Genomic DNA, 17,730 nt, shown 5'->3' with positions numbered 1-17,730 from the left:
AGTTTGTATTTAATTTCTGACAGGGCATTTCACACCTCAACAGGGTATGGTGAGGCTGTGACACCCCGTGGACACAGCATTTTACTCTACTGACTAACAGTCATCAACTACACTCATAGGATCAAGATATTTGGCAACTGACAGTCATTTGCATTAACTTGAATTATAAAACAGGTTTAATTCTTGAAAATAAGGTAGTTCTGGAAGATGGGCACTGCACACGCCGGGGTTTAGATGTCAAGACAAACACTGCGAAGGGGACCCAGACAGCCACGGACGGGTGTCACCGGAAGAAAGGCCAGCCTGAGGACGGACAGCTGGGTTCTCACTTCAGGTGCCTGAAGAGTTTCCCCCACAGGTGACCACATTTTAAGCTGCCCATTCGGACACATCCCTGTGAGCACACGCGGGTGGGTATGGGTTTAGGTGCAGATCCTGGTTTCGGATGCCAAGGAACCCTGAGGGGTTGGGGCAGTTTTTGTGTTTTGCTTCACATTAATGATGAAGGATTGAAGCTGATGTTCAGGAAGTCACCACGTCCTCAGAACAAAGCTAGGCAGGGCCGAGAGCCAGCCACACCCACGGTCACAGCTAAGGGCCTGGTCAGCCCCAGTGGAGAGAAACCCTGCAAGCTCAGGGCCGCTACCCCAAAGCCTGGCTCCACCGAGTTATCAACGGGCATTGTAGAGACATTCAAAGTTAGTGTTACTTGCTCATTAGTTTTAACAGTTTTTGGAAAGGGGGAGGAACCATATTTAAAATGTTTACAGTATTTCCTTCAGAAAGATAAAATTTGGAAGTATTATCAAAGCCATTAAAAATCACAAGATTTCACTACTGTCCAACACAAAAATAAGTTAATATCTTCTCCCCAAAGTGCACTGCAAAGCCGATTCTGATGTTTTGACGTAAGCATTATTCGTCCCTTACCTGCCGGAAAGGATCTCCTGGGCAAGTGACAGCGGGGCCCTGGAGCCTTGGACTCTTAAGGCACGTGTGGGGACACTGCCCAGCCTGTCCCTATAACAACCTTCCAAGTTAGGGCATAAGGAGCATAAATCTATGAGCCGATCCAGTATTTTCTTAGGACAATTTGGGAGAAGTTAAGAGTCTGAACTGGAAAGTACTCCCACCCTGTCTTAACCGGCGAGTGCACCTCAGGCCACAGCCGTGCGAGCAAGTCAGTGGCTACACAGCTCGTTTCCCCTGGGTCCTCTGTGTAGTTAACTTTGCTAGGGACTGTGATGGGAGAAGGGACAGCCACCAGCCAGTGAAACTTCCAGTCAGTGCTCAGGGAGGTGTGGGACCCTGCAGGGCCACACACCCCTGAACCCCACACTTACAGGTCACAAAACCACGGAGTAGCCGGTGTCAGGTCCAAAGACACTGCAGTTTTTACCAAGGCATAAAAGATGCCACAGAAAATTAACAGGAGCCTCAGCAGCAGTTTTCAAGGGGAGTTTTGTAAACCTCTGCAAGATGGGTGTGTCCTCCTTAGGTTATTTTAAGAAAAGGCCACAAAAAAGCACCTGCTGCTGAATGTTCTCTCCCTCCCTCCCAGACAAGCAGCCCCTCAGGACACGTGGGCAAAGGCACACATGGTGCCCCCTTCTTAGGGTGCTCCAGACTTCCCAGGGTCGAGGATCCCTCAACAAAAGAACCAAGTCTTACAACATATGTAGTACTCAGATAGGTCTCACTCTGTAGAACTGGACCTTTTAAAAACTAAGGTGAAATCTCACAGGAAAGTGGGTGTCAGACCTGGCCTAGACCAGTGCCCGTAACACATGTACGAGGCACGCACACCTGCCAGGCAGGCCTCCACCCCCAGGACCACACCTCTCAGTAGGTGCCCTGGCAGAGGGCACATGTGATCAGTAGAGTCTGCATCTTCCATCAGTAGACCCACAGAGTGCTGATGGAAGCCACTCTGGGTGGCAGGAGGGCTAGACTCTGGGTCTCTCTTTAGACCCACGTGCTGGGGTCCCTGGGGCCTGCAGTGCCCTACGGGGCTCCCTAAGTTGTCACTTCCTGTGCTCTAAGCAGACTGCGGTCTCACGCCCTGCAGAAGTCGCTCCTTTCGCCATGGAGCTCAGGGTCGCATCAGTAAACACACATTTCAGTCAGTGGTGATTTGTGAAATAGGTTTAGCAAAAATATATTGAGAATAAAAATCAGAAACTGGTAAAGAAAAGCCAAATGAAAAAAATATACAAAGTTCTCCCCCAAATGTTGATAAGAACCTAGCGAGTTCAGAAGATAGGCCCAGGTGAGAAGTGGCCCAACCTGGCCAGGCCTCGAAAGTGCTCCGCGTGAACTACACGTTGAAAGTGGACGTGTTATTGGCATTTCATTCAAATCCATGAGGAGAAAAAACTACGGGAGGAAATCTTACACCACCATTGCTGCCACCACCTGCAAGGCCAGCTTCTCACTAGGATGGAAAAGAAGCATTTCTGAGGAACAATTCACATTAGTACAAAAAAAGATATAGCCATTTCCAAAGAGCAGAGTAATGATCACAATGGCAGTTTCGAGGAATCCAGGGTCAGTCCTCACATGGGCCTCACCCAGCCTCTCCTGAGTGGCGACGGCGCTGAGAGCAGAAGCAGGGCAACGCGAAGCCGAGTTTCTAGCGACCCTTGGGAAAAGCCTACGCTACACATTTCAGAGGAGATTAAAACATTCCATATGCCAATTAACTTTAACCTAAAAAAATAGAGTGGGAGGGAACCTTGACATTCTGAGAAATTCAAGTGTGGCGGTAACGCTGAGGAGTGAGGCTGTTTGTCCAGGAACGCTGAGCTGGGCTCAGACGGTCATCAGTGCAGACGCAGCAGATGCTGCTGAGGATGGCTCAGTGGTGGGGAGGCGCTCCCTCCCGAGGAGGCCTGTACGTCTGTGTCCTGGCGGCTCGAGCTGGGTCCTCTGGGCCAGTTCATGCTCGCCCTCTCCCGCAGGCAGGGCCGGCCGCCCTGCACCGCCCCTGGATCCGGCCAAGCTGCCGCCTGGCGCTATTTGCCCTCTGTGACTCTCCGCCAGCCCCTCCGCCGCCGCCTCTTACCCTTTGGCTTCCCTGGCTCTGGGGGGGGCTTCTCAGTCTTGGTGCTTCTGACCGATGCCGCCCCTAAGTCATGCTCACAGCAGTAGGACCGCCCGTCCGGGGTGCAGCTGAAGGCTGTCCCGTCCTGGTGCTCCTTACAGAACGAATTGGGGCAGAGGTGGCAAAATGAAGTCGAAGGTTTGCCACACACGTCACAATGATGCCAAGGACATTCCCACTTCCCTGCAACAGAACACAAGATATGAGCACACAGAGGTGATGGCATGATGACTTCAACATTCTCATGGTTGAAGATGACTTACTACTGTCATGTCAAATGAACACAAAATAGCGCTGGCTCCAGCGAACAGGACGAGCAGACTAACTGTCTCTACCACAGCCTGGGCGGGCTCCCTGGCAGGGCCTGTTGACTCCACAGTACCTGCCAGGCCCCTAAGGACCACCTGTTAGCGTCTCTCTGTTTCAGCAACTGAGAGGAGCTGTGCCGGGTGCAGGAGTGTCCCCCAGCCCAGCGTGGACAGGCAGGGGCTGCTGTGCTCATTTCCATGCGACCTGCCCTCTCCCAAGGGACTGATTTTCAACTTGGGTATTCATCTTTCTAGCATGACTCTGTAAAGGCTCTGTCAGGTTAGGGACCACCCTCTCGCACCCATGGCCAACACTTTTCTCTATCGTGTGTCACCTTTACCATACAAAAATGTTTTTTACACAAATATATGAATTCTTTTGAGATGGAGTCTAGCTCTGTCACCCAGGCTGGAGAGCAGTGGCGCGATCTTGGCTCACTGCAGCCTCCGTCTCTTGGGTTCAAGCAATTCTTCTGTCTCAGCCTTCTGAGTAGCCAGGATCACAGGCGCCTGCCACCATGACCAGCTAATTTTTGTATGTTTAGTAGAGATGGGGTTTCACCACGTTGGCCAGACTGCTCTCGAATTCCTGACCTCAAGTGATCCATCCACCTTGGCCTCTCAAAAGTGCTGGGATTAGAGGCATGAGCCACCGTGCCTGGCCTGGATTTTCTTTTTATAATTTTTTTTTTTTTTTTTTTTGGGTGGAGTCTTGCTCTGTTGCCCAGGCTGGAGTGCAATGGCGCTATCTCGACTTTCTGCAGTCTTGGCTCACTGCAACCTCCGCCTCCTGGGTTCAAGCATTTCTCCTGCCTCAGCCTCCCGAATAGCTGGGATTACAGGTGCATGCCACCACACCAGTCTAATTTTTGTATTTTTAGTAGAGACAGGGTTTCACCATGTTGGTCAGGCTGGTCTCGAACTCCTGACCTCAAGTGATCTGCTCACCTTGGCCTCCCAAACTGTTGGGATTATAGGCATGAGCCCCCACGCTCAGCCTCTTTTTGGTTTCTTGTTTTGGGTAAGGGCCTTTTAATTTTTCTTCTGTGATTCCAGTCATGAGCCCCATGGCGAAACACTGCAAGATTGTAACGGAGGCAGCTGCACCCTTAGGTGTGAGCCATGATGTTTGCGCAGCACCAGAGTCATCTCACGACCCATTTCCCAGACTGTCTCATCACCAAGTGGAACAAGACGCTACTGTTTTCCCACTGGCGCCTGTCATCTCTGAAATGCGTGGTGCTGGAAGGTGGAGCCCACTCTACTTTCCTTCAAACGGAGCCAGATCTGCAGCTCTTTCGTCAAACAGCGGCGCCTCCTGGTGCACAGCGCCATCTCTGAGGACAGCCTGCCCTGCGTATCCAGGACAGGGGCTCTGGGCCCCTCCATTCCCACTATAGTGCAGCCAGGCCAGGCCCCTCTGGGCTGCCAGGGAGACGCTGCTGTAGAGATCTTTCTCCTAGGAGGGGCTTTAGTTCCCAGGGCCGCCTCCTTCCTGGCCGCCCCGCCCCCACAGCATGGATGAGGGCCCCAATTCTGCAGCTGGGCCTTGGGCTGCCTGAATCCCTCCTGGAGGTTCCAGGGGCTACCCCGTCACCACATATCTTCTCTGCTCGATGCAGAGATCTAGAATGTGCGGCTGGTGGAACAAAGAAAGGCTCTGCCACCCTGGATCAGGGCCTTCGCTGCATGAGTGCCTGATGCACCTGCACCCAGATGAGGCCCAGTCACCAGGAAGAGCGGCAGGAGCCGCCATCAGAAGCCTGCCACATAGACACAGCCCCAAGCCACCGTGAGGCTGCACACCCACCGAAGGGCCGCTTGCCAAGGCCCAGGCAGGACAGGTGGTAGGCCTTGGTGCAGAACTTGCGGTCACACAGCACCAGCTGCCCGCCATCACCGCAGCGGAAGCACTCGTCCTCTGACTGCCTCTTCCCTTCCCCTTTTGCTCTGCGCCGCCTGGTTTTCTTCTTGGTCTTTTTGCCCTTTTCCTCTGATGAAAGGGTCGTCGAGGTCTAGAGTCAAGAATTAAGCACAGATCACCGGAAAGAATTACAGAGGCTGAAGCAAATAGAAAGAGAGGGCAGAAGAGCGAGTTATGATCCAGGAACTTCAGAGATCTCTGCAGGTGCCCAACACTAAGAGGGGAGGAGAGGAGTGTCCTCCCCGTGCTCCCCAGACATCCTTAGACTCACTCGACTCCGCGTGAAAAAGCTGAACAAAGACTACGACTAGAGTGAGCTTTGTCGGAAGCCTGCAATGACGCATCTCAGCAGACACACAGCTCCGGGATCTGCTGATGGGACCCACTGGCAAAGGAGGCCACCAGAGGCAGAACAGCTCCCACCTGCCACCCAGGGTCTCCTCATTAGGAAATTCCACAGGAACGTGGGCACACGCAGACGGCAGTGACCTGAGGGCAGTGACCATCCTCAGCAACACCGCTGAGGACAGACACCGGCTCAGGGCCGAGCTGGTGCCACCGCCAGGCTTTCAGGCCCAGGTTCTACACAGCACAGGGAAGGGGTCCAAGAGTGCCCCTCCAAATCTCTGTCCTTCCTGGAACCTTGGATGGTGACTGTATTTGGAAATAGGGTCATTGTCAATGAGATCTGTTAAGATGGGGTCACACGGTAGCAGGGCAGGCCCTAAGTCAACAGGACCAGTGCTCTTATAAGAAGGGCAAGTCAACAGTCATGTTCACAGGGTGAACGGTTGGGCGGTGCTGCCACAAGCCAAGGAGCAGCAAGGACTGTGGCCGCCACCAGGAACGGGAGACAGGCCTGGGAAAGAGCCTCCCAAGGAACCTTCAGAGGGTGCACAGCCCTGCCCACACCCAGACCTGCGAAACCATATGCTCCTGTTGTTTAAGCTCCGCGTCTGTGGGGCATTGTTCTGGCAGCCCCGGGAAACACGTTCAGTGAGGAACTCTTGACAACTGGCCTTTGTTGAGAGGCACTGTTGTGCCTGCTGGGGGAGCCGTCCTCCCCAGCCCACAGCAGGGACCTTGCTCCCACCGGTCCCAGCAACCAGCCAGCCTGGAGGAAGCCACTGTTCATCGGGGGCATATGTCTCCAGGAGTGCAAAATGCCAACACAGAGCCTGGTGGGAAGGAGGGAGCCACAGCCTTACCTTTGGTCTATCCCCGAGGAATCCACTGCAATTGGAGGCTCCACACCGGCAGACCGTTTTTTCATTGCCCAAACAATCGAGGTTGTAGTTAAAAGTCAGCTCTGTCCCTGGGAGAAGAGGAGACAGACACCAAATTGGAAACACATGCCTTTCTCTTCAAGAGCTAAGGGGCGTGTATTAGGTCAACAAAAATACTCTATTATTTTTCTATCTGTACTGGCTTGATCCATGGCCTTTCAAGTTTGCTTGGTAAAAGAGATATTCAAACCAAAAGAGACTTCACATCAGCACCCACCTCCCCCAGAGCCTTTCCAGTCCAGCCCCATGCAGCTCACAGCGATGGCCACTCTGCCCCCATAGCCAGGAGCCCCACGCAGGGTCCCCAGAGCTTCTACCTGCAGGAATGTCACAGACGGCAAACAGGCCCACACGAGTGTCCCCGTTCACTGTCCACTTGAGGGTCTCACAGTTGGGCTGGCAGCTGTGATTCATAAATCGAGAGTAGTTTCCTTTGGGGCCAGCGTCTATTATACGGTCCTGTAAGGTCAAGCGATATATAAGGTCAAGTGTTAGCAATCACGTGTTATTTTTAAAGGGAATTTTCACCATCATAAGGCACACTGAACAAGTTGTGTTCCTTGTTGTACTGAAAACCGTGGTGTCCCGTGTCCACTGAGACAGGACACCCCCAAACCAGTCCTGTTTCTCTTGCTCACAGAGGACAGGTCAGGACCACGTGGAGAGGACCAAGCCTTAGTGAGCGCCGGGGAGGACAGGGAGCCCCCAGCATCCTCCATGATGGCAAACAAGGGAGCTAAGGTCAGCACCAACAGCCTAGCCAAGTGGCACTCAAGGACAAGAACAAGACTCACCCTGGCTGGGCGCAGTGGCTCACGCCTGTAATCCCAGCACTTTGGGAGGCTGAAGCGGGCAGATCACCTGAGGTCAGGAATTTGAGACCAGACTAGCCAACATGGTGAACCCCCATCTCTACTAAAAATACAAAAAAAATTAGCTGGGTGTGGTGGTGGGTGCCTGTAATCTCAGCTACTCGGGAGGCTGAGGCAGAAGAATCACTTAAACCCGGTAGGCGGAGGTTACAGAGAGTGGAGATCGTGCCATCGCACTCCAGCCTGAGCCAACAAAAGCAAAACTCCGTCTCAAAAAAAAAGACTCACCCAACTGAAAAACCAGCAAAGGATGCAAAGAAACAATTCGCAAAGAACAAATCCAGGCAGAGGTGGAGAAATGCAGATCAGAGTGACAGTGAGCTCTGACTTTGCACCCATGGTGCTGATGTGACGCTGATGTGACGTTGGCTGAGATGAGGGGGTGGCTGCAGGGCTGGCAGGAAGGCTTTCGAGAGAGCAACCTGATAAGGGCCATGGGAATCACAAATGCAAGCACAATGTGGCCTAGAACTGACCCACTGAAATCCAGGTGCCTGGAGGCCAAAGGCAGGAACTGGAAACAACATCTCCACCCAGCAGCGGGGAACAGACAGCCCCGGCCTCCACCCAAGGAGCCGCCAGATCCACCGCACAACCGCGTGGGGAAAAATCAAAAGGCCACGTAAAGCATAACAGTCACGTGTTCACGCAAAACCACGTGTGTGAATAGGGATAAACACGGGCATATGGACGTCCCAGGAAGCAGCAGGCTTCGGAGTCACTACTCACACGCCGCCTCTGACACAACTGCCCACGCACCCAGCCCTGGTACAATCTCCCAGGGTGCCCCTGTCTGGGACCCCTGGCTCCCTGTCCTTTCTACATACCCACACAGGCCACCCCTTTAAAACCAGAAATGGTACCAGAATGTGGTTCTCTGCAAGGTGCTTTTCACAATAATAAAATGCACTAATCAACCCAGAGTGCCACTCTTCAACACCTGCATGACACCCCCTAACACAGAAGTGGGGGTGCTTATCCGCCCTCTGCAGATGCTTGGTCATGACGTGCTGAGCCGCAGTGCTGATGTGCACGTTGGCATGCGCACCACTTCTGCAGGGCACCGGGGACGAGGACAGCAGGGGGCAGGCACATGGGACATGCCAGCAATGCCAACAGGACAACCCAGCCTCTGACGCCTGGCAGCACCGTGTCCAACCTACATTCCTACCATTACCAGCGGGGCCCGGTGCCACTTCCTTCTTATCAGGCCAGTTTTCATCTGTGGGTTGCCAGCCATGTCTTGACCCTGTTTTATTTATCTTAACTGACTTACAGATGTTCCCTAGATATTCCAAACATCAGACCCCTTTATAACAATATGTTGGCCGGGTGCAGTGGCTCACACCTGTAATCCCAGTACTTTGGGAGGCCAAGGATCACTTGAGGCCAGGAGTTGGAAACCAGCCTGGCCAACATGGTGAAACTCTGTCTCTGCTAAAAATACAAAAAATTAGCCAGGTGTGGTGGTAGGCACCGGTAATCCCAGCTACTTGGGAGGCTGAGGCAGGAGAATCGCTTGAACCTGCGAGGCAGAGGCTGCAGTGAGCTGAGATTGTGCCACTGAACTCCACCCTAGGCGGCAGAGTGAGACTCCATCTCCAAAAAGAAAAAAAAATGTGTCAAAAACTCTCCCATAGCTTCCCAGCTCCCACTGGAATCTTCCCTGCCCAATGTCTTTTCTCACAAAGCTGCCTCCGCCTTATGCAACTATTTTACCCTTTTGCATCATGCATTTTCGGTTTGCTGAGTAGTTGCATGCAGCTTTTCCCACCACATAGATTATAAAATGCATCTTCCCCCCTCCTAGCTGTTCAATCCATCTGGAATTGACCTTCGTAAGTGGTGTGAGGGGAGGCATCAGTGCGTGGTATGTGGGCTGCCCAGCCCTGGCTTTGGCCCCACTCCTGGCTTTGGCCCCACTCCCCCTGGCCATCCGCCTGGGTTTGGGCCCCACTGGAGTCACAGGAATGCCATGGGGAACATTGTCACCCCCAGGACATGCCCACCCTTCCCACAGTAAGGCTTCAAGATAAAGCACTGGCTAGACCTGCAGATATTTCTTTCTACACGGACTTTGAAATTGCCTGTCTAGGTATACTTAAACGTTTTTGCTATTTTTATCGCGCCTACAACGAGCTTGCACTGGGGAAGATTTCCACCCTCACAGCCTCTCCTTTCCCAGCTGGGACATAGCCTGTACCACCACTCATCCATATCATCTCTCATGTCCGTCAGTGACACTGCCAAACTTTCCACAGAAGCCTGCTCCATTCAATACACACATCAACGCTCTTTGTGGCTCTGCCTACATGAGGAGGGCAGGGGAAAACCTGTGGACCTGGCCTCTCTCTGTTGTCACTACAGTTCACATAAGGCCATCACCAAACACAGCCGCCTCATTCTCCAAGAGACACTATTTGCCTCTTGCTGCTCTGCTGTTTCTGCCTGCATCACCCAGCACCTGCAGCCTTGGGGGTACAGGAGCGGCGTGAGCGTCCTGCCTTATTTCTGAACTGGCCACAAGTGTCTGGCTCACCGAGCATCAGCTGGCAGCCACTGATGTCCTTTAGCAAGCTAAGCATGGTTGTAGTCCTGGTTTCTTGGGAAGTTTTCATCAGGAATCGGTTTGAATTTTCTCCAATGATTTTATGGTGTTCATGAAAATGACCCTGGATGTTTTCCTCCTTTACCTGATGGGGTTGTTAAGCCCTCCTTGCAGTCCTGGGGTAAACCCTACTCACAAGGAACTGCTCTCCATGCTCTTCAGGTGCGCCCCGCCGGCTGGCACACACCCTCACAGAGCCCAGGCCCCCTCCTCCCATGTTCACATACAGGTCCACGCCCTGGCTCGGACCTCACGCCTCAGTACATGTGTCTCTGAAAAGTACATCGCACTATTGTGGGTTTGTAAGAAGAGATTTATTTCTATTGTTTCTGTTTTCTAATTTTTAAGTCTCTGCTTGGTCTCTTAAACACTTCCTCCAGTGTATTCTGTCCTTCTTTTCGACAGTGCTGAATTCATGATTATCATCTGTCCAGGATCTCTGCCTTCAACTAAGAGGTGAACTCACCGTCAGCTGTATTCATTGGCCTTTCTCCTGGATCCCACGGGCCAATGGGAAGGCCCTAAATTTAGGGTGCATCTCATCCCCAGTGGTGGCTCTGGTGTCAAAAAAGCCTTCTTCTGTGTCACTGAAACTGGTAGGGCCTGAATTCTACCTTGTCTGAGAACAACTCCTTTCTTCGACTTTACCTTGGCATACCTTTGGCCACAATTTTTTTTTTTTTTTTTAATTGAGACAGGGTCTCCCTATGTTGCCCAGGCTGGTCTCGAATGCCTGAGCTCAAGCAATCCGCCTGCCTCAGCCTCCCAAGTGCTGGGATTACTGGCGTGAGCCACTGCACCCGGCCTGCCCACAATTTTATTTTTAACCTTCCAGAATCTCTTTGTTCCTTGCATGCTGCAGAGAATTCGGTTTTACGATCCAATCTGGAAGTCTTTTAAGAAGTAAACGAGCCCATTTTCCTCTTTCCAGATGTGCTGGGCACAGTTAGAACACATTCATGTCTTGCTGGTTTCTATGGGCTTTCAGCCTTTCACTGTGAGGCAGAGGAGCTGCTTGATTTCCTGCTGTTGGAGACTCCGTCCTGTCCTGTTGGCGGCCCTTTATGTGACCCGTCAGCCTGCACACCCACATGTAATGTCCCAGACACCCTTGTCCCTGCTTGTGCACACTGAAATCAGCCTGGACCCCCTCCGTCAACTGCCCCTAGAGCCCAGCTCTCATCAGTAGCATTATCTTCATGCTCTCCTTTGTTCCTGAACACACCTCAGCTTCTGCTCCCACCTGACTCAGCGGCTCTGGCTCACTGGTGTTGGGGATGAACTTACCCTCCTTTCTCCCTGCTCCTCCCACTGCCCCTTCTGGTGGGGGCAACATTCTGAGTACACTTCACTCCTTCTGGCACGCTCACCAACCCCCCCGGCAGCTGCCACTGCCCATCCTGTTACTGGAGCTTCACCTGATTCTGCCGGAGGCCTGGAGCGCCTCTCTCAGCAGCTGACTCAGGAAGGACGTGTTCCTTTAATTCTCTATGCTCCGACCTGCATCTCTGTAGCTGTTACACCCAGAGAGCCACATGCCTGGATAGACATCCCTGGCTCGTTCTGTGGAGCCTACTCTGTCCCGAGCACTGGGTTCTGCTGTGAAGAGCCTCCAGTTGGCCCTATTTCTCCCCTTAGAAGCAATTTAGGTTTTTTGTTTTGTTTTTTTGCCTGGCTATCTACAGGATTCTTGGTTGTGTCCAGTAATCCTATTTATGACATCGCCCAATCTGACTCAGCCCCGCTGAGCCATTCTCTGGCCTGCTTGAATGCACAGTGCCTCTCCTCGGCAGCCCCTGCCCAAGGCGTCACTCTCATCCTTCTCTTTCTTTCCTACCTTCCTTCTTTCCCAGGTTCTTTCAGCTGCACTCTGCTCACTCCCCACATCCACCCTCGTGCCATTCTTGTGGTTCCTACTCTCTAGTGTGTTCCTTGAGGTTTAGGCTTTGCTTAGAAAATAATTTTCTTTCCCTTGTTTCACTCCTGAGTTCTACAAGTTCCCAATCTAGCTCTCCTTTCTGCCTGGCTATCTCTGAATCCTCATATTCAAAACATCTGTGAATATTAGGGTATAACTTTTATCTGCTTTGTGATAAAAATTTTTCTAAGTGGCTTTTCTCCATCTATAAGGAAGTTCTGCTGTTTTGGGTCAGGATTTTGTTTTTTTTTAGAGACAGAATCTGTTGCCCAGGCTGAAGCACAATGGTACAGGACCTTGGCTCACTGCAACCTCGGCCTCCTGGGCTCAAGCAATACTCCCACCTCAGCCTCCTGAGTAGCTGGGACAACAGGCACACGCCACTGTGCCCAGCGAATTTTTTTTTTTTTTTAGTAGACAAGGTCTTGCTGTGTTGCCCAGGCTGGTCTCAAACACCAGGCTGCACTCAAGCGGTTCTCCTGCCTCAGCCTCCCGAAGTGCTGGGATTACAGGCACACCCCATTGCACCTGACTGGGGTTTTCTTACATAACCTTCTCATCATTCTCTGAACAAGCTGGATTTCTTGGAGCGGGTACTGGCTGGGTCCCAGGTTTGTCTCGCTGCTGCCAGCTTGATGGAGGTCTCCTCACTATAGCCTCAGGTCCCTTTCTCTCTGCCTTCCAGAATGTTGCCTTCCTTTTGGAAGGTGATCCTTTCAAAGATGTGTCATCTCTTCTTCCCAGGAACTCCCCATGCCTTCTTTTCCCACTGCTCCCTTTCAACCCTGAGCTCTGCTGGGAGCAGGCCCCCAGTGCTTGCTCTGGCTGCCAGGCCACACTCCCGCATCTCTGCACTCCGTGTTCAGGTGACACTGCAGGTCTCCAGTACTTTCCTCTGTTGGACTTTCAGTGGATGGGTCTGTTTGTCCCACAGTTTCAGTGAAGATGGACTTGGTGTACATTTTTTGTTCTGGAAGTGAGCAGCTGCCATCTGCTACCAGAATCCTATGTATAGATTTGTTTGGCTGTGAATCACATTCTCTTAGTTTTTTCTCTGAACACTACCTTTAGGATCTTTCCAACTGTCGGATGTGCATCTAATCTAGTTCTTCCTCTCCATGCTGTCTCCTGTGTCTCCTCCACCCCAATAACTACAAACATTAAGGCCTGTGGGAGCCTTTCCTTTTTACTATGTACTGACCCTAATGTGAATCTTAGTCTTAACTCATACATTTAAACCACTTACATATATTGTGATTATTGACATTTTGATTTTTTTTAATCTGTGCTTTCTAATTACTATTATTTCTCCTTCTCCCATCTTCCTCCCGCAGGTTCTACTAAATTGACTTTTCTTCATTCTCCTGTTTACCCTTTAATGGTGTGGAAGTTACACCTTCCACTTCTATTCATTTAGCAGTTTCCCATGTAGATGTCACATGTATACTTTAACAAAGTCTAAGGTTAATAAATCTCTTCCCTCCACCCTCTCAAAACAAGCAGCTCACCCTGGCATCACCACGCTGCCGGTACTCCCTGTGACTATAAGTGTTCAATGCCTCTTCCTTTTCATCTTCCTTCCTGCCACGCAGTCATCATCATCCATCATAATTTGACACAACCTGACTTATTTAACACATATCCACATACCCACAAACTTGTCTGTTCACTGTTACTTCTTGGATCTCACATTTAACTTCTGACATTCAATGTTGTTCTTCCTAAAATATCTCATTATTTCGTTCAGCTAAATTATACTGAGAGTCAGCTCTCTCCATCTTTGTCTGAAGTCACAGATAAGCAGGGCACTAGAATGCAAGGTCTAGGGTTATTTTCCCTGGTGTGTAATTCTTTTAATATGCTGCCAATTTGGTTTGCAAGTACAGATGCTCCACTTGAACCTGGCCCAATTTCTCTCCCAGATAGTATCAAAGAACTGAAATTTCCCGGATCACCCATCCTGACAATAAGACACCAGACTGACCACCTGCTGCCTGTTGACCAACTCCTGTTCCTTATCCCTCCCTAATTCCTGTTTTCCCACACATGGTTACAATGAGATGCCAGACCCCTCATCCAACCACCTGCTGCCTGTTGACCAACTCCTGTATAACCACTTGAGTTGGCTGGGAAGATGGATTTGAGGCTGGTCTCCTGTCTGATGTCACCCACATGAAAGCCTTTCTTCTCTGGCAATACTGACTATGTCAGAGATGGGCTTTCCCTGCTGCAAGAAAGCAGACCCAGGCTGAAACCTCAGTGTCTGGCAACACTCTTACAATGGGGCTATGTCCCAATAAACCCACTGTTAAGTTGGAAGTATCTTTTTTTTTTTTTTTTTTTTTGAGACAAAGTCTCGCTCTGTTGCCCAGGCTGGAGTGCAATAGCATGATCTCGGCTCACTGCAACCTCCACCTCCCAGGTTCAAGCTATTCTCCTGCCTCAGCCTACTGAGTAGCTGGGATTATGGGCACCCGCCACCACACCCAGCTAATTTTTGTATTTTTAGTAGAGACGGGGTTTCACCATATTGGCCAGGCTGGTCTCGAACTCCTGACCTTGTGATCTGCCAGCCTTGGCCTCCCAAAGTGCTGGGATTACAGGCGTGAGCCACCACGTCCAGCCTCTCAGGATATTTTTAATTACTGAGTCAATCTCTTTACTAGTTTTAAGTCTATTCAGATATTCTATTTTTTTTCATGATTTAGTCTTGGTAGTTTGTGTTTCTAGGAATTTGTCTATTTCATCTCAGTTATCCAATTTATTGGAGTACAGTTGTTCACAGTACTCTCTTATAATCCTTTTTATTTCTGTAGAAGCAGTAATAATGTCCTCACACACCCAGTTCTGATTTTAGTTATGTGAGTCTTTTTCTCTTTTTTTCCTAGTCCATTTAGTTAAAGGTTTGTCAATTTTACTGATCTTTTTAAAGAACCAACTTTTGGTTTCATCAATTTTCTCTAGTTTTCCAATTCTCTATATAATGTTATAACTTGATTATATAAGCTTAACTTCAATAACATAAAAACCCTGCTCCTTTACAGCTCTGTGCCCACATCCTTTTCAGTCGCTCATATCACAAAATCACATCTTTCTATATTGAGTGCCCTAAAACGCAAGCTAGTAATTCATGAGTAAAACTAGTAATACGTGAGTAGCTTAAATTATATAGAAAACAAATTGTTAGAATTTACAAACTAAATTACAATACCAGCTTTTAAACTAGTAATTATTTTTTAAATGTATGGCTTTTTTTTTTTTTTTTTTTTTTTTTTGAGACAGAGTCTTGCTCTGTCGCCCAGGCTGGAGTGCAGTGGCACGATCTCGGCTCACTGCAAGTTCCACCTCCCGGGTTCATGCCATTCTCCTGCCTCAGCCTCCCGAGTAGCTGGGACTACAGGTGCCCGCCACCATGCCCGGCTAATTTTTCTGTATTTTTAGTAGAGACAGGGTTTCACCGTGTTAACCAGGATGGTCTCAATCTCCTGGCCTCGTGATCCACCCGCCTCGGCCTCCCAAAGGGCTGGGATTACAGGTGTGAGCCACCACGCCCAGCCCTAAATGTACGTCTCTTAAATCATGTAGACAACAAACAAACAAATGGAGTTATAAACCACTGTTACAACAATACAAACTTTTATACTGACCATGTATTTACTTTGAGATCTTTCTTCTTCATACAACTTGTAGTTATTGTATAGTATCCTTTCATTTCAACCTACAAGACTTCTCTTCATTACCTCTCTTGACCATTACTTGCAAGGCAGGTCTAGTGCTAAAAAACTTCTTCAGCTTTTGTTTATCTGGGAATGTCTTAATTTCACCCTTATCTTTGAAAGACAGTTTTACTGCATACAAGAGTCTTGGTTAACATTTTTTTTCTTTTAGCACTTTGAATACATTGGCCCACTCCTGTAGGTCTTCAAAATTCCTGATGAGAAATGTGCTGATAATCTCATTGCGAATCCCTTGTGATATGGTTTAGCTTTGTGTCCCCACCCAAATCGCATCTTCAATTGTAATCCTCAGGTGTTAAGGGAGGAACCTGGTGGGAAGCGACTGGATTATGGGACGGTTTCCTCCATGCCATCTCATGACAATGAGTGAGTTCTCTCAAGATCTGATGTTTTTATAAATGGTAGTTTTTCCTGGGCTCTCACACACTTCTGTCTCCTGCCACCATGTGCAAAGGTACCCTTCACCTTCACCATGATTGTAAGTTTCCTGAGGCCGCCCCTGTTATGTGGAACTGTGAGTCATCAATTAAACCTCTTTCCTTTATAAATTACCCAGTCTTGGGTAGTATATCTATAGCAGTGTAAAAATAGACTAATACACCTTGTATGTAATGAGTAGCTTTCCTCTTGCTGTTTTCAAGATTCTTTGTCTGGTTTTCGAAAGTTTAATCATCTGGAGTTTATTGAGCTTCTTTAGATGTTTATATTTGTGTGTTTCATCAAACCTGGGAAGTTTTCAGCCATTATTTTTTCAAAGTTGTCTCTGCCTCTTTCTCTCTTCACCATCTGGGACTCCCACAATAGACATATTAGTCTGCTTGGTGGTAGCCCACATGCCCCTTATGCTCCATTCACTTTTCTTCAATCTTCTTTTCTGTTTCTCAGGCTCAACAATTCCTTTTTTTTTTTTTTTTTTTTTTGAGACAGAGTCTCACTCTGTCGCCCAGGCTGGAGTGCAGTGGCGCAAGCTCGGCTCACTGCAAGCTCCACCTCCCGGGTTCACGCCATTCTCCTGCCTCAGCCTCTCTGAGTAGCTGGGACTACAGGCGCCCGCCACCACGCCCGGCTAATTTTTTGTATTTTTAGTAGAGACGGGGTTTCACCGTGGTCTCGATCTCCTGACCTTGTGATCCGCCCACCTCGGCCTCCCAAAGTGCTGGGATTACAAGCGTGAGCCACCGCACCCAGCCAACAATTCCTTTTTTTGTTTGTTTCTCTTTATAGGTTTTCTATCTCTTCATTGATACTGCCATTTTGTTCATACATGATTTTCTTGACTTTCTGCAGGTTTTCCTTTAGTTTTCTCAGCATCTTTAAAGAAGGCAGATGTTTTAGAGTCTCTGTCTAGTAGATCTGTCATCTGGCCTTTTAGGGATAGTGTCTGCTGATTTTGTTTTCCCTTTAAATGGCCATATTTTCCTGTCTCTTTGTAGGCCTCTTTTTTTTTTTTTTTTTTTTTTTTTTGCTGAACACTGGACATGTAAGTCTAATAATGTGGTAACTCTAGAAATTAGATTCTTCTTCCCCTTGCCCTAGGTTTGCTGTTTTTGTTATTTTTATTTATTGTTCTTTTCTTTTGATTGTTGCAGGCTGTTTCTGTGCAGAGAATCAACCCAAGATGTAAATTTAAGGTCTTTCCAGATCTTTTTTGAGCCTGTACCTTTCCCTGAGCATGCACAGTCACTTTCTAATTTTCTAAATTTTCTTATTTTCCCCATAGTTGTTTTTGAATGTCCTGGTCTTTTAATGTCTGGCTCCCAAAAGGGGAAAAAGAGAAAAATGAAAGAGGGGGGCAATTGGTGCTGGCCCTTTAAATACTCTTGAAGATGCTTCAGCTAGAGGGGGAGGGGCTTGTAACAACAGAGGGAGGTGTGATAACAATGGCAGCCCACCTCTTTGTCTGCACCTCTGTGATCAGAAGCAGCAATCAGGGATCCTGAGCACAGATACCCACTATTTGGAGAAAAGGATCCT

At 49.3% G+C, this 17,730-nt stretch overlaps 1 protein-coding gene and 1 non-coding gene across 8 annotated transcripts in view; both read right to left on the bottom strand.

Moving 5' to 3' along the window:
• Positions 1–2,130: 2,130 nt before the first annotated feature.
• NSD2 (nuclear receptor binding SET domain protein 2) overlaps positions 2,131–17,730 on the bottom strand; it is a 110,999-nt gene continuing 95,399 nt past the window's right edge. For all 7 annotated transcript variants that reach the window (XM_055246221.2, XM_055246224.2, XM_055246222.2 and 4 more), the window contains 4 exons: positions 6,939–7,080; positions 6,544–6,650; positions 5,222–5,426; positions 2,131–3,286 (listed from right to left, as the gene is read on the bottom strand). In XM_055246221.2, coding sequence (XP_055102196.1) covers positions 3,015–3,286; positions 5,222–5,426; positions 6,544–6,650; positions 6,939–7,080 — 726 coding nt within the window. In that variant the 3' untranslated portion in view covers positions 2,131–3,014. The remainder of the gene's footprint in view (positions 3,287–5,221; positions 5,427–6,543; positions 6,651–6,938; positions 7,081–17,730) is intronic.
• LOC129465088 (small Cajal body-specific RNA 23) lies at positions 7,183–7,307 on the bottom strand. The gene has a single exon (XR_008651866.1). It is a non-coding gene; the product is annotated as a small Cajal body-specific RNA 23 (non-coding RNA).

This window comes from Symphalangus syndactylus, chromosome 16 (genome assembly GCF_028878055.3).
Source record: "Symphalangus syndactylus isolate Jambi chromosome 16, NHGRI_mSymSyn1-v2.1_pri, whole genome shotgun sequence".
Taxonomy (NCBI): Eukaryota; Metazoa; Chordata; class Mammalia; order Primates; family Hylobatidae; genus Symphalangus; species Symphalangus syndactylus.
This window is presented reverse-complemented; position numbering and strand designations above follow the sequence as displayed.